Source organism: Lycium barbarum, chromosome 5 (assembly GCF_019175385.1).
Source record: "Lycium barbarum isolate Lr01 chromosome 5, ASM1917538v2, whole genome shotgun sequence".
Lineage (NCBI taxonomy): Eukaryota > Viridiplantae > Streptophyta > Magnoliopsida > Solanales > Solanaceae > Lycium > Lycium barbarum.
In genome coordinates, this window is record NC_083341.1 from 77,481 (window position 1) to 93,094 (window position 15,614).

The 15,614-nt window shown below is 37.2% G+C and overlaps 2 protein-coding genes across 2 annotated transcripts; both read left to right on the forward strand.

Annotated features, from left to right (window-relative positions):
• The first annotated feature begins 232 nt into the window (after positions 1 to 232).
• Positions 233 to 5,416, forward strand: LOC132639961 (probable methyltransferase PMT26). Its single transcript, XM_060356337.1, has 9 exons — positions 233 to 493; positions 988 to 2,057; positions 2,143 to 2,292; positions 2,910 to 3,180; positions 3,429 to 3,539; positions 3,626 to 3,800; positions 4,030 to 4,302; positions 4,623 to 4,817; positions 4,906 to 5,416. The coding sequence occupies exons 2-9, from the start codon at positions 1,041 to 1,043 to the stop codon at positions 5,132 to 5,134; spliced, it is 2,421 nt and encodes an 806-aa protein (XP_060212320.1). The 5' UTR covers positions 233 to 493; positions 988 to 1,040; the 3' UTR covers positions 5,135 to 5,416.
• An 8,373-nt stretch (positions 5,417 to 13,789) lies between these two features.
• LOC132639965 (nuclear transcription factor Y subunit B-7-like) lies at positions 13,790 to 15,189 on the forward strand. Its single transcript, XM_060356346.1, has one exon. It carries the CDS (start codon positions 13,791 to 13,793, stop codon positions 14,388 to 14,390), a length of 600 nt encoding a protein of 199 aa, XP_060212329.1. The 5' UTR covers position 13,790; the 3' UTR covers positions 14,391 to 15,189.
• The last annotated feature ends 425 nt before the right edge of the window (positions 15,190 to 15,614 follow it).

The following is a 15,614-nucleotide window of genomic DNA, read 5'->3' on the forward strand; positions in this document are numbered from 1 at the left end:
CAAATAATCAATAAGAAATAATATCAGAATAACTAATCTCAACATAATTAATCTCATGATAACTTGTGTTCAAACCAAACACTATAAGAATTGAGTCAAATTTTATTGTCAAAATGAAAAATGCGGACAAATTTTAAGGGGCACTTATGACTTTAGCCATTAATGGGCATGTAGATGTTACATTGGAATTATAAAATTTGCCCTTCAATCTGGCGTCAGCTACGCATCTAGTCTCCTATATTGTCACCGCAATCTTGTTCTTGTGGTCACCTCCCCTAAGTTCAAATTCTGAGGTCCATTTTATTATCACATTATTTTTTAATAATATACGCAATATAATACTGGGTGAACTCTCCCTTTACTGCTATAGCACTACTACTCTACTAGTCTTACTACTGCGCTCTCTTGTGTGTGTATATATATATATATTCATGCCCGTTGAACCCCAAAAATTATGGTTCAGCTTCCCTTTTCTCAGATCTGCTACTAAAAGGTACACCTGCTTTCTTTCTTTTAGATTATTTTCAAATTTGTCAGATCTGACTCTTTCTCTGTTTAGTTGTGCAATTCTTTAGCTACTTCTCTTGTGCAATCAATTTTTATTTTTAGATTTGCTCAAGATCTGAATCACTTTTACCCTTAAAGATTGTTGCTTTGCATCACTTTTCCGTCCCATATAGATCTCCCGAATTAACAAATTGATTCTTTTGTTGTATTATTGTTTCCTTTAAGATCTACTGGTGATATCAATCCTTCTAATACTCTGAGTAAAAGCAAGATAATAATTAATGACTATTTAGAGTTCCCTACATAGTAATTCCCTTACTAAATATAAGGTCATAGATTTGATTTTAAAAGTATCAATGTTCAACCTCCACTGTTTTAAGTGGACACAAAATTCAATGATTTACTAACATGTTAAGTTGCCAGAATTGCGTGAGAGTGATTCAAAGATTTTACTCTTATTATTTTCATTTTGTACCACAGGTGGTGAATAAAGGAAAATTGTCAAGGACTGATAGAATTTACCGGAGAAAAGAATGGCATTAGGAAAGTATTCTAGAGTAGATGGCAGAAAGTCGTCGAGTTATTGCTCCACTGTGACTATAGTGGTATTTGTAGCTCTCTGTTTAGTTGGGGTGTGGATGATGACATCATCATCTATTATTCCAGAACAAAATTCAGATTTGTCCTCACAGGGGAAAAAGAATGACGTGTCAACACACGTAACAGAAAGTAAAGAGAATAACAACAACGCTGGTGATGAGAGTAATCCAACTGATGAGGGAAAATCAAAACAATTTGAGGATAACCCAGGTGATTTACCTGAGGATGCAACAAAAGGAGATGCCGCAGTTAGTCAAGAAGAAAATCGTTCTAATCCACAAGAAACAGAATCAACCTCAGAGGTGAAACAGGAAGAGAAATCGATAGAACAGAAAGAGGATACTGGAGACTCTAAGTCGGAAACTCAGTCTGAGAGGGGGACAGATAATTCAGATGACAAAAAGGAAGATGGGCAATACAAAGTAGATGATAAGGATTCCGAGGCTGGGGAGAAAAACAAAAATAAATCTGTTGGAGAAGAGATCGAAGAGGGTGCTGATGAGAAAGAATCAGTCGAAAACTCAGCTGAACTGAATGATAAAAAGGATCAGGAGGTAGACCAAGGTTCTGATGAGAAGGCTGATGGTCAGAAGAAGGACCAGTCTTCAAGTGAGGTATTTACTTCAGGGGTTCAGTCAGACCTTTTGAATGAAACCACAACTCAAAATGGAGCATTTGGAACTCAGGCATCAGAATCAAAGAATGAAAAGGAAATGCAGAAGTCTTTGGGATCAGATAAAGAAAGTAGTTACACTTGGAAACTCTGCAATGCCACTGCTGGGCCAGATTATATCCCTTGCCTTGATAATTTGGAAGCAATTAGGAACCTCAGAAGTACAAAACATTATGAACACCGAGAGAGACACTGCCCAGATAATCCTCCGACTTGTCTTGTTCCACTTCCTGAAGGATATCAACGTTCAGTTGAGTGGCCTACGAGTAGGGAAAAGGTGATACGTTATTTCTGGAATGCTGTTTGAAGTTGATTCTATCATTTTTATTGTCCTTGAAGTTAAAAGTATTGCCTTCCTGCAGATATGGTACCACAATGTTCCCCATACAAAGCTTGCAGAAGTTAAAGGACATCAAAATTGGGTAAAAGTTAGTGGTGAATACCTTACCTTCCCAGGTGGGGGAACCCAGTTTAAGCATGGTGCTCTGCACTATATTGATTTCATACAGCAGGTTAGCACTTGCACTTATTCTTTGCTCTGCATTTGCATGTATGTTTGTATTTCTTAAAATCATCAGAGGACAGGCATGTACTATCTGTCAGTTCTTGCTGCTGTTTCTGATTTGTGCATGTGCTCTTTAGTAGATTGTTCAATGTCTATTCTTTATATATTTTCTTGCCTCTTTCTACTTACCTAAACTAACATGTATTGTCTCCATTATTTTTACTCATTACTCGAAGTACTGTCGCCTTTTTTAGAACATAAAACCTTAAAGAAGTTCTTGGTGATTTTTCACCCAGGTTAACCTTAACATGAAACAAGCTTGGAGTATCAAACAAATTTATAAAGTTTTTTAATGTTCTTGCATGGCGTTCGATGCTTTAGCTGTTAGAATGTTGAGTGTTAGTTTTAGAGCTGTAGAATGAGAATATTAGACTGGTAATTTCCTAATTAGGTATTCCACATTGTCAAATATCAGTATTAGGATGGTAAAGTCTCAAATAGGATAGTGTCCCACATTGCAAAATATATCATGTTTATTTGATACTTATAAACAGTTGTGTCATGTATCCATCAAATATCAAGTTATCTTATTATTTTCACACAATTTTTACATTATTTTTGCAGTCTGTTCCAGAAATTGCCTGGGGCAAGCGAACTCGGGTTATATTAGATGTTGGATGTGGGGTTGCCAGCTTTGGGGGTTATCTTTTCGAAAGAGATGTTTTAGCAATGTCTTTTGCTCCTAAAGATGAACATGAAGCTCAGGTTCAGTTTGCTCTTGAGAGGGGTATTCCTGCTATATCTGCTGTCATGGGTACAAAGAGGCTTCCCTTTCCCGGTCGAGTCTTTGACGTTGTTCATTGTGCACGTTGCAGAGTGCCCTGGCATATTGAAGGTTTTTTTTTTTCGCATTCTACCTATTCCTGATGTCTTTTCATTGCTATGAGTATTGAGGTGTCAAGTGTAAAGTTCTTCTATTCGGTAGGTGAACCTTTGAGAAGAACATAGGTATCGGTGTGTGGACTTCCAGCTCCGGAAATATTTCTATATCCGCAATCAGTTTATCTCCATTATTTTGTCTTACAACTGATGAAATTGTGAAACTTGATTTAAGATTTAACTATTTTGATCTAAAAAATGTAGGGGGGAAACTTCTCCTGGAGCTCAATCGTGTACTTCGACCTGGTGGATTATTTGTGTGGTCTGCTACTCCTGTCTACCAAAAGCTTCCTGAAGATGTTGGGATCTGGGAAGGTACTTCACTTTAACCAATTCAATTGATCCATAACTTGGTTAACTAGTCTTGCTGAATGATGGTCCCTTTTTTGGCATTTTGACAGCCATGAAGAAGTTGACAAACGCAATGTGCTGGGAACTTATTTCAAAAACCAAAGATAGAGTTAATGGAGTAGGGATTGCTGTATATCGCAAGCCTACTTCCAATGAGTGCTATGAACAAAGATCAAAAGACGATCCCCCGCTTTGTCAAGGATCTGATGATCCAAACGCAGCCTGGTATTATTCTAAGAGTGATGGGAACTTCATTTTTGGAATTAATGTCAATTATTTGGCTGTCTAGAACAAATATTCTTATCTAGTACAAATGCTGGAAACTATTTTCCATCTTATCTATGGGAAATTGTGTTTTTTTTTTGTTTTTTTTTTGTTTTTTTTTATGGAGAATTGCAGTGAGATTTTGCATCTATGCTTAAACATGATCTAATGACTGGATGCTTTCCTTCAGGAATGTGCCTTTACAAGCTTGCATGCATAAAGCTCCTGTTGCGACATCAGAACGTGGATCTCAATGGCCAGAATCATGGCCAGCCAGGGTATCGAAATCACCTTACTGGTTATTGAGTTCCGAGGTTGGAGTATATGGGAAACCAGCTCCAGAAGATTTTACCGCAGATTATGAACACTGGAAACATGTGGTTAAGAATTCATATCTTACTGGAATGGGGATAAACTGGTCTACTGTGCGGAATGTTATGGACATGCGTGCTATCTATGGAGGGTAAGTACAGTGCTATGTTACTCGCGTCCTACCTGTAGATCTTCTATCTCTCTGCCTATTATATCTAGCAAAGAAGTTTCGGTTGAAGCTTGTTGCTGACCTAGGTTTTATGAGTTGGAACATTTTTGGTTTGTTTTCAGAAACTGTTGGAACTTTTTTGGTCAGATTGTAGTACGCGGGTGGTGCTAAAATGATTCTCTCAGATTTCTTTACAAGTCCCTGTGTTCTCTCAGAAAAGATTATACCAGTTGTGACTAATTCTATAACATCTTTTCATTGTATTCAATGGCTTGTGATGTTAAACTTGTGTCACCTTGCAGATTTGCAGCTGCTTTAAGAGACTTGAATGTGTGGGTTATGAACATTGTCTCAATAGATGCTCCAGATACGCTCCCACTTATTTATGAGAGAGGTCTTTTTGGAATTTATCATGACTGGTGTGAATCCTTCAGCACTTATCCCAGATCTTATGATCTTCTCCATGCTGACCATCTCTTCTCCAAGATTAAAACAAAGTAAATATTTCACCTTTAAAAATATGGACCCGTTCATTTTCTATTTCTCTATGTTGGCTGATAGTGCTTTGGTTTTTAAAACTCGTAGGTGTGGTTTACCGGCAATAGTTGCTGAAGTTGACCGCATTTTGAGACCAGAAGGGAAGCTCATCGTGCGTGACAAGGCAGACACCATAACCGAGTTAGAGAGTATGCTCAAGTCTATGCATTATGAAATCCGTATGACCTATACCAAGGACAAGGAAGGGCTGTTGTGTTGCCAGAAAACAATGTGGCGCCCCAAGGACGTCGAGACACTAACTTATGCCATTGCTTAGCATGCGCAGGAGTTGTGTTGGCTTTCATGCCACGGTGACTATATAGTTTTCTGATTAAATTCTTGTAACTGTATTCTTGTCAGTCTATCACGTTCCATCCCTTAGTAATTAGTAGTATCATTATAATATTTGTAATATTATGTCATTAGTTTTGGAGAAGGTGAACATTCTTGCAAGTGTAAATGCCATTGGTTTAGAACGATGGTAAAACTCAAAAGCACCACAACGAAATTCAAGTTTTTGCGCTGAGTGCCCTCCAAAAGGAGTGGTCTTTAATATTGACCCTTCATTTTTAAAATATTTAACTTCTGCTGTTACCTTCATTTAATCAAAATTTTGTGACGCAAATACCCTTCCATTCCAAATAACGTAGCTTTCTTCTTCAACTCCTTTTCTTCTCTTCCTCTGCAACTTCATCCTCCTTTTTATTCTGTCTTAAGGTATTACTCTCCCATTTGAAGGTTCTATTGACAAGATGTACGAGTCTGCCTCCTCTATTCCGAGAAACATCTAATGCTACCCAAGAGTTGACAATTGCTACTAATATATTCCACCATTGTTTATGTAATTTTCTTAAATATTTTCTCTAATCGCTTCTGAAGATCCACCTTTTGGTTGTTAATTGCAAATCTTCAGTTGTTGTGGGCATTATTTTGGAGAAAACGTACAGTTTTATGCTTGTATGTTAAATGTTTTAAAAGTAGGGGTATACAAAAATCGGTTTAACCGAATCAATAAAAATGTTGTTGGTTTATCATTATCGGGTTATTGGGTTAACGGTTTGTAAACGGTTTTGCAATTTTTTTTTATCGGGTTATCGGTTCGGTTTTCGGTTTTAAGGATTTAGTTAATGGTTAAACCGATAAGCCAATAAGCTTATATTAAAATTATTTTTTTATCCTTAATTATATAATAGTGACTTTAAATTCTAATTTTTAAATAAAACTTATATTTCTAAATTCTTAACCCAACGCCTATTCCCTGACTCTCATTCTCATACAAAATTAGGGCTTGCATGCTTCTCTGCCTATCTCCCTCACTTTTATAGTAGTCTCGGTGCTGCTATTTTCTATAATATGAAGTTGTTGGTTTCTTTTTCTTTTTGAGAGATTGCTACAGTGATACAACATTCAAGTTTGCTACTTAACGGGAAAGAAAACAAGTTTGTTTTAGCAAATAGCAATAACGTATTTGAATTTGCTTCTACAACATCCAAGTTTGCTACTTAACGTGAAAGAAAAGAAGTTTGTTTTAGCAAATAGCAACAACGTATTTGAATTTGCTTCTGCTTGTAATTTGTGCAAACTTTTAATCTTTTATATATGAAGGCAGTGTATATATGAACAAATGAAAACAAGAGAAAGCAAAAAATATTAGAGGAGCATTTTCTTATCTGTTAAACCGAAAATTGAACCGTTAAGGACCAAAAATCGATAAACCGAAATCAATAACAAATATCTTATTGATTTGGTTATCGGTATAGTATATTTAAAAATTAAAAATCAATAAACCGAACTGATAATACACAAAATCGAGTCAAACCGACTGATAAGCACCCTTAAATCTAAAGTAGATTTTAGATAGGTTAAAGCATAAAGGTGAGGTTTATCCCACCCATTTCAAGGGGAGACGTGCCTTTCCCCTTTTTAGATAATATTTCCTTATATTTTATTTTTTATTGTTTTTAAAAAGAATTATTCTCATACTTTGTTTAAGCGTGAAAACGTGTAAAATTGTAGGTTATTTAGTATCAAACTAAGTTGTAAGTGTATATATTAGTTGGACAAAACGTGTAAAAAATAAATTGAACAATCATCAAACTAAGTAGGCGTTTGGCCATAGAAACCAAATAACTTTTTCACTTTTTTTGGAATTTTGGAGTTGTGTTTGGTCATAGTCTTTGCAAATAGTATTTTTTTTAGTTGTAATGCACTTGTTTTGGTAGTGAAAAACTTGAAAAATAAGTTTTTCTTGTTTTTCAAATTCCAAATGTGAAGTTGTATTTGAAATTTTCATGGCCAGACACTAATTTTTGAAAAAAGTGAAAAAAAATTCAAAAAAAAGTGAGTAATTCTTATGGCCAAACGGGTCCTAAGTTTGCCTTATTGGGCAAAACTTGTAAGTGTATATAATAGGAAGTTTTGCCTTAAAAAGCTTAGTTTTATATGGGCAATTCGCAGAATTGCCCTTCTTTTGGGGTGGTCTTTAAATTTTGCCCCTCATATTTGAAATCTTTAAGTTTTGCCCTTCGGCTAAACCCCATGGGTTCCAGGTTCGAATCCCCACACAGTCAAAAATTTAAAAATAATTCGCAAGGCAAAGTTTAAATTCGCTATGCCCCCACCGGCATACACTTGTGAAGGAATTACCAAAGTTATGCTGGACCCGGCATACTTATGCCTTATGGGCAAACTTGGCATAAGTATGCCGGGTCCGACATAACTTTGGTGATTCCTTCACAAGTTTATGCCGGATCCGGCATAAAAGTTTACCCATTAAAAGTATGCCCCCAACGGCATAAACTTGTTAAGGAATTACCAAACTTATGCCGGTCCCGGCATACTTATGCCTTATGGGCAGACTTGGCATAAGTATGCCTGGTCCGGCATAACTTTGGTAATTCCTTCACAAGTTTATGTCTGGTCCGGCATAAAAGTTTGCCCATTAAAAGTATGCCCCACCGGATGAGGATTTACATATCCAGAAATATTTTTGCAAGAGAATATTGGTTGATTTAATATTTCACCATGAACAAAAAGCTGCAGAATAAAGTAAATATGAGTCAGTAGAAACTTTTAACGGTTCTAAAAATTGTTTCCTATTCCACTCCTCACGAACATCCATGAATTGATATCAATATAATGCATAGAACTACAGAATTCACGTAGATATGTGTGTGTGTTTGTATGCATTAGAACACACCTCCTTTGAACCGACTAACTCTTAATGCCGGATCCACCTGCTCCTATTCAACTACTTCGACTAGTTTTTAAATCAATCCTAAAAAATATAGCAAAATCTAGGCCATATGCTACAGCAACAACAAGAGAGATATAACCAAGTAGTGAAGCACAATTTGACTAAGAAAAGATTGAACTGAACTAAATGTTTGAACTATCTCACATCACCTCACGATATCCAGCTTTATCAAACGTGAATAGTGGGAAAAAATACCGAAGCTTATTAGGTTGTTATGCCGGATCCGGCATAAACTTATAAAGAAATTATCAAAGTTATGCCGGATTTGGCATACTTATGCCAAGTCTGCCCATAAGGCATGAGTATGCCGGGTCCGGCATAACTTTGATAATTCCTTCATAAGTTTATGCCGGGTCTGGCATACATGCGACCCAAATCTTGCCTTCCAGTTTTCTTTTTTAGTTTATGCTTGAGCGGAGATTCGAACTCACAACCTCATGATTTCTGCGTAAACGCTCAGTGTTGCAATGCGAAGGGCAAAAATTAAAGACCAGCAATATGAGGGGCATAATTTAAAGACCTCAAATATGAGGGACAAAATTTAAAGACCACCCCAAAAGAAGGGCAATCCGCGCAAAAAAATGGTTTTATATTCCAAAGTTAGTCAAGTCAGGCCTTATGACATAAGCATAACTTTATATTCCAAAGTTAATCAAGTCAGGCCTTAAGACATAACTTTAAGGCAGACCTTAAAGCATAACTTTAGATTTCAAAGTTAGTCAAGGCAGGCCTTGTCACACCCCGACCTCGCTGGGGTGTGATGGGCACCCGACCCTTACTTAGGGCCGAGCGAACCCTCAGACTCTCACTGCACATAAAATCACGTCAACTCTTTTTTTTACTTTAAAACAAATAATAAAGTACATAGCAAAACTTTTCTTTCAGAAATATTCTTTCTCGTGGCTTTCAAGCCGAACAAACTTGTGATCATACAAAATTCATTACGTACACAGACCGACAACCAATACCCACGACACTATCTGCAAAGTCTCTAATAAGATCCCAAAAGCATAACATACAGAATCTGACTCGGCAGAACTCCGGGAACAAATGGAGCTTGCCATCTGCACTGGAACATCTTCCATCTGTCCTCAACTCAACTGGGAGTACCTGCGCGGCATGAAACGCAGCCCCCGAATAACAGGGGGTCAGTACGGAAATGTACCGAGTATGTAAAGTGGAAATATAACAATATAAGCAAAACCGAGCCAGAAGTATAGAAATAGAACAGGTAGTATCAGATCCAAGTCCGAAACGGAAATACAGAGTGTGTGGCCAAGACCACGATATATATCATAAGCACGGGGTGTAGCCGTCTGAATCGTGATATGAAACAGAGGTACAAAGCCTAACTGGCAGGATCATCGTGCGGATCGGGGCACAGAGTGCTACTGACATACCCGCAACCGAAGCTAGGGGTGTAGAACTATAGCCGACTGAAGCATAGTCCGACTCAATCATGCAGAAGCAACACCAACAGAATCATTCTCCGAATCCGCTGTCCAGAAATGTAACAGGCAGAACCATGCATGCAGAATCATAAACTTACACAAGCACAGGTAGTATATATATTTACCTCAGGTTTCAGCCCTTTAGTGAGGGGCGCAATGGACAGTGCACTGGGGTGTGCACGAATAACCAGGTCGCCACAGGGTCGCCTCTAGTGCACAAGTCATACCCAAGAGGTTCCAGCAGGCAAATACGGCAGTTAGAATGTCAAAATGCTTTACTTTCTTTTGAAAAACATTTTTGTTTCACACATATAAAGGAATCAACGCATAATTTCCGCGGCCATAAGTCCAGCGGTCGCTACCACGCATACCGCGGCCAAGTACCCAGCAGTCACTATCACACGTACCGCGGCCAAGGGTCCAGCGGTTATAATCACACATACCGCGACCAAAAGTCCAGCGGTTACAATCACACATACCGCGGTCGAGGGTCCAGCGGTCACAATCACACATTTGACATACCGCGGTCAAGGGTCCAGCAGTCTATGTCAGGCACAATCACAAGTGCGGCAGACGCGGTCAAGGGTCCAGCAGTCAATGCCACACGTCCGGCAAGACGCGGTCAAGGGTCCAGCTGTCAATGTCGGACACGCCGCGGTCGAGGGTCCAGCGGCCAATATTACATATGCGCATATTCACATAACCGGCCCAGGACTCGGTAAAACAGAAAACAACCATACAGAATGCCAAATTATCACTTTCCCAACATAATCACACATGCCAGGATCATACATCACACAAGATTCAGGTATCCCAAAATCGTATATCAGTAAGTACGGGAGGTAAGTAGTTTATCCAAAATATCAGGGTAATATTTTCAAAACGTTTTAGATGTCAAAAAAATATTTTATAAAGCTCATAAAGGTGGTCATAGAACCTATCGTATAGTAAACAACATAATAACCAGGAGCTACCTGCGAGCTCCGGACACGAGTACATTGGCTAAAGCCATACAAAATATATATCAGGGTTTCTGTCCCCGTAATTGTTTCCATGAACATTAAATCAATTCAGGTTCGTTAAAATAACTCCTGTTTAGTAGTCGGAACAATAGCCATAAGTTTCCTCGACTTATCGTATGGGAATAAGACAGACAGAACAATAAGAGAGGCATCAGGGAATAGCGGGCCAAGTCGAGGCGACGGACAAGAATCACGCCCATTAGACTCTACGGAGTCATCCAGGAAGGTCTCATAGTGATCGGGTTACATTTGTACAAGTTATGGAGGTTTAACCACTTTTCTAGCAAAATGCGCCTTTTGAAATTCAATTGAATTGAATGAATAGTATCAAAAATCAATCTCGAGTTTCTATGAGCAGAATCGCCCCCGAGGCTCCGATTTTGACCTAGTACATCTAGGACATGCCAAAGAACAAAGGAGAAGACTTTACATACCTCGATTGCGCCTTACGCTCGCTTGGCTTCAATTCCAATTTCGTCCAGAATCTACAAATGGTCATGTTTACCAATTGTCAATTTCAAGCTTTTCGAGAATCTAAGCTTAATCACATAATTGCCTACCGAAATTTCGGCAGCATTTCCCCTATATATATGACATCCCCGAGACTTAGCTCGGCTTAATATATCAACACAGCAACCCAACAACAACATCACTAACAACAACAAGCATTACAAAACACATAGTATGGCATAACTAGCCTTGTTTTCCACATGGTCCAACAACTTCCACTTCAACTTCACAAACCCAAACTAGTATCAACATTTCCATATTCATCATTAATCAAGACCATTACAATGTGATTTGGAAGTATTTCATATCATTTCTATACAATATTCACATGATATACAAAATATACAAATTTTCCACCAAACCATAATCCATCCAAAACTTCAAATCTTCAACATACATATTCATAACATATTTCCACCTTCCAATTTCATCAACCATAATCATAATTATCTTAACAACTTCATTTCCATAATATCATAAAATCATATTAAAATGACATAATCTTCTACAATCAATTTCAATGCCAACGGACGAATTTATATCGCTATTTTCCCGTTCTATTCCGTTGAAACTTTAAATAAACTTGTTGGCAATGAAAAAGAGCCTTAATCATACCTTAAGTGCACAGCTACCACGTTCACCCTCTTATTTTTAGTTGATTTTTAGTTCAAATCGAAGGCAACGCGACGTAGAACACTTTTCTCTTCATGGGCTTCGGGATTCGGGGCTCAGATTTTGATCAAACTTTATTTATCTCTCTAAGTCTTTCCTCCCTCTCTCTCTCTATAGAATTTTCTGGATCTTTTCTGATATGAAAATGTGGAGGAGAAGGCTGAAACCTCCCTTAAATAACAAGGAAATGGGCCTGACCCGGATTGGAATCGGGTTGGGCCCATTTCACTGCCCAGCTTGACCTTTCCGCCTTAAAATGTTCATATCTCCTTATCCCGATGTCACCTATAGGCCCACGACCTACCGTTGGAAAGCTATTTCAATTATCTACAACCTTTACCTCTGGGAGTTTTCCCAAATTCCAGACTTATAATGCCGTTTTTGCCCCTCCAAGTCAGGTCATCCGAAAACGTTTTCTTAAAAAATTCGTTTGGAGGGCTTCCACTTTGATTTGGCCCCAAGGCCCTTCACAAGTTGTGTTTTACTTTACACATGCAATTCATATAACTTGTCACGTGTCCCAAAAACATATATTGACGTGTGGGCCCCATCTCAGTTAATAATATGACGTTCAAAAATACTGGATATAACAGGCCTTAAGGCATAACTTTAGATATCAAAGTTAGTCAAGTCAGGCCTTAAGGCATAACTTTAGATATCAAAGTTAATCAAGTCAGGCCTTAAGGCATAACTTTAGATATCAAAGTTAGTCAAGTCAAGCCTTAAGGCATAACTTTAAATATCAAAGTTAATCAAGTCAGGCCTTAAGGCATAACTTTATATATCATAGTTAGTCAAGTCAGGCCTTAAGGCCTATCTTTAGATTCCAAAGTTAGTCAATTAAGACCTTAAGACATAACTTTAGATTCCAAAGTTAGTCAAGTTAGGTCTTAAGGAATAACTTTAGATTCCAAAGTTAGTCAAGTTAGGCCTTAATGCCTAACTTTATATTTTAAAGTTAGTCAAGTTAGGCCTTAAGGCATAACTTTAGATTCCGAAGTTAGTCAAGTTAGGCCTTAAGGCATAACTTTAGTTTCCGAAATTAGTCAAGTATAAGGCCTAACTTTAGATTCCGAAGTTAGTCAAGTTAGGATTTAAGGCATAACTTTAGTTTCCGAAATTAGTCAAGTATAAGGCCTAACTTTAAATTCCGAAGTTAGTCAAGTTAGGCCTTAAGGCATAATTTTAGTTTCCGAAATTAGTCAAGTTAGGTCTTAAGGCATAACTTTAGTTTCCGAAATTAGTCAAGTTAGGTCTTAAGGTCTATCTTTATATTCCTAAGTTAGTCAAGTCACAAGCTTATTATTTTTTGAACAAAAAAAAAAAATTCATGGCTGATTCAGTCAGAGTCTTTGTTCACCGAAACAAATGAACCCATTTGCTAAAAACGCAAACACCTTTTTGTTATAAATAAAAAATTAATCCATCTATTTCTATTTCTCTGGTGGCTCTACAGAGAACAAAATTTGATAGGAAGTAAAGATTTCGCACATCAAATTGATGAACAACAAGTGGTGATATTCATCTCCACTTGAATAATATTTTATGTACACTTTGAGGCACTTCAAACCAAAAAGTCTTGGGGTTATTTAGTTATTGGCCTCCAAGTGCACGGTAAAATGACAATTGCTATGACTTTTACGCTAGTTTCTTTTGTCATTTTGAACTGGAAAAAAACTCTAAAATTAATGTAATAACTTTAAAAGCAATAAAAAAGTCGATTCCTGACAAAAGGAAGTATAGTATTTTTATCTTTTGGTAGGCTCACAAAAGAAAGTATTAAAGGAGTATAATATAGTTAGTTATCAAAATTAACCTTAGAGCGAGTAAACAGGTGGGAGTCCATGAAAATTCCTATTATCAGGCCTAACTTAATGCTTCTCACGCCATTTACGTTAAAAACCATCCTCACTATTGTCTCAAAAACGCTGTGATGATATTTAGAGAAAGTCATGCACCACTCTGATATTAGTGATGTGAAATTTCAATAATAATAAAAAAAAAAACTATTGTCTGAAAAACATGGAAGACGGAAGGCAGGGAAATGGGCCAATTAGTCCAGAAAGCACTTCAAAAATCACCATCCAGCAGACAACCCCTCCTACATTCAATACAATTACTACTAGTAAAGAACAAGATCGGTTCCTTCCAATAGCAAATGTGGGGAGAATCATGAAGAAAGTCATCCCGGGCAATGGGAAGATGTCGAAAGATGCAAAAGAGACGATGCAAGAATGCGTGTCGGAGTTCATTAGTTTCGTGACTGGAGAAGCATCAGAAAAATGCCAGCGCGAGAAGAGGAAGACCATCAATGGGGATGACATTATTGGGGCAATCCAAATCCTGGGGTTCGAGGATTATGTGAACCCACTGAAGCAATATCTTAACAAGTACAGAGAACTTGACGAAGGTGAAAAGCTAAATATGCCTATTAGTAGTAATAATAAGCAGCAACACTATGATCCTAGTTACGACAACGTCTATATTGATTCTCCCAGCTCAGCTCAGGCTTCATTTCTATCAACAACAGACCAATCGTTTCGGTTGCCAACATTTTCACAGAACTCAATACAATCCCACTTATCTCAACAAGAGCAGATTGACTCTACGGGGCATTGGTAAACTGATCGATATACATGATCGAATTGTTGAATGATCAGCAGATAGTACGTGTTACGATATCTTACACCATCTGCTTAGGATTTGGCACGTTGTAATATCTATCTCGTGCATATAAAATCACACACACAGAAGCATATTTTGTTTAGCTAGAAGCATACAATACCTAATTTGGTTGATCTAATTTTTTTTAAATGTAGTCACAAATCTGTTCACCAAATTCTTAGGTGCACTTTGAAGTTGGTAAAAAGGGAATTCAAAGACAAAATAGAAGAAGAAATATATACTTGATTGCCTTGAAAAGAAAGTGAGGGAAACTTCACCTTTCTCTTGAGGTGCATCTTTACAACTTTATATTTAATAACACGAGTACGTAAGCAATTAATGTCGTTCTTGTTAGCAATTTTATCTATAATTTGTCTCCTTGGGCATGTTTTCATACTTGAGCTCGTGCATGATAGCTATTGAGTCTCTTATGTTTGTGATAAAATCTTGCAAATACACGACGTGTCTCGGAGGAATGAAAGGTTATTAGAGTGACAGATCTACAAAAAAGAAATTGTACTCCAAATGCAAAAAAGATGGTTATCATTTCTTCTATATGGGGACAAAATAATTAAACATGTTTGAGCATGAGTATTAGTGATGGAAACACTAAGTGGTCATTTGGTAGCTGGTTAGAGTTATGTAGAAATTAGTTATGAGGGAATATATGTATTATTTTATGCAGTGATTAGTTATGCATGATTTAGTTATTCATGTATTAGTTATTTCATATTCTATCCAGAATAAAATTATACACAGATTTCCTCATAACTTATTTATGTATTAGTTATTCGGGTTTCAAAATTGCAAACCAAACACTGTATTAATTTTATACATGAATAACTTAGCTCCTGACAGCTACCAAACATGGTAACTTATGCAAGATTTAATACATGAATAACTTGTCTCCTAACTAGCTACCAAACTGCAAACTATCTTACGTTTCGACAACAAACTAGCTAGACACGATAATTTAACAATAAAAGATACTCCCTCCGGATCAAAAAAAGTGTCCACTTAGCCTTTTTTTCTTGGGTCAAAAAAATGTTCACTTATTAAATCAAGAAACAATTAACTTTATCTTTCCAGATTTGCTCATATTAAGTGTTATGTGATCAAATCCTAATGCCTATTTAATTAGGGGTAATTTAGTCAATTTTATATTTTTTTTCTTGAAGTGAA

Excerpts from the sequence above, each read along its gene's own strand:
- LOC132639961 (XM_060356337.1), top strand. The coding sequence starts at position 1,041 with ATGGCATTAGGAAAGTATTCTAGAGTAGATGGCAGAAAGTCGTCGAGT. Across the intron at positions 3,181-3,428 it reads AGTGCCCTGGCATATTGAAG|GGGGGAAACTTCTCCTGGAG; the intron begins GTTTTTTTTTTT and ends TAAAAAATGTAG. Across the intron at positions 4,818-4,905 it reads TTCTCCAAGATTAAAACAAA|GTGTGGTTTACCGGCAATAG; the intron begins GTAAATATTTCA and ends TAAAACTCGTAG.
- LOC132639965 (XM_060356346.1), top strand. The coding sequence starts at position 13,791 with ATGGAAGACGGAAGGCAGGGAAATGGGCCAATTAGTCCAGAAAGCACT.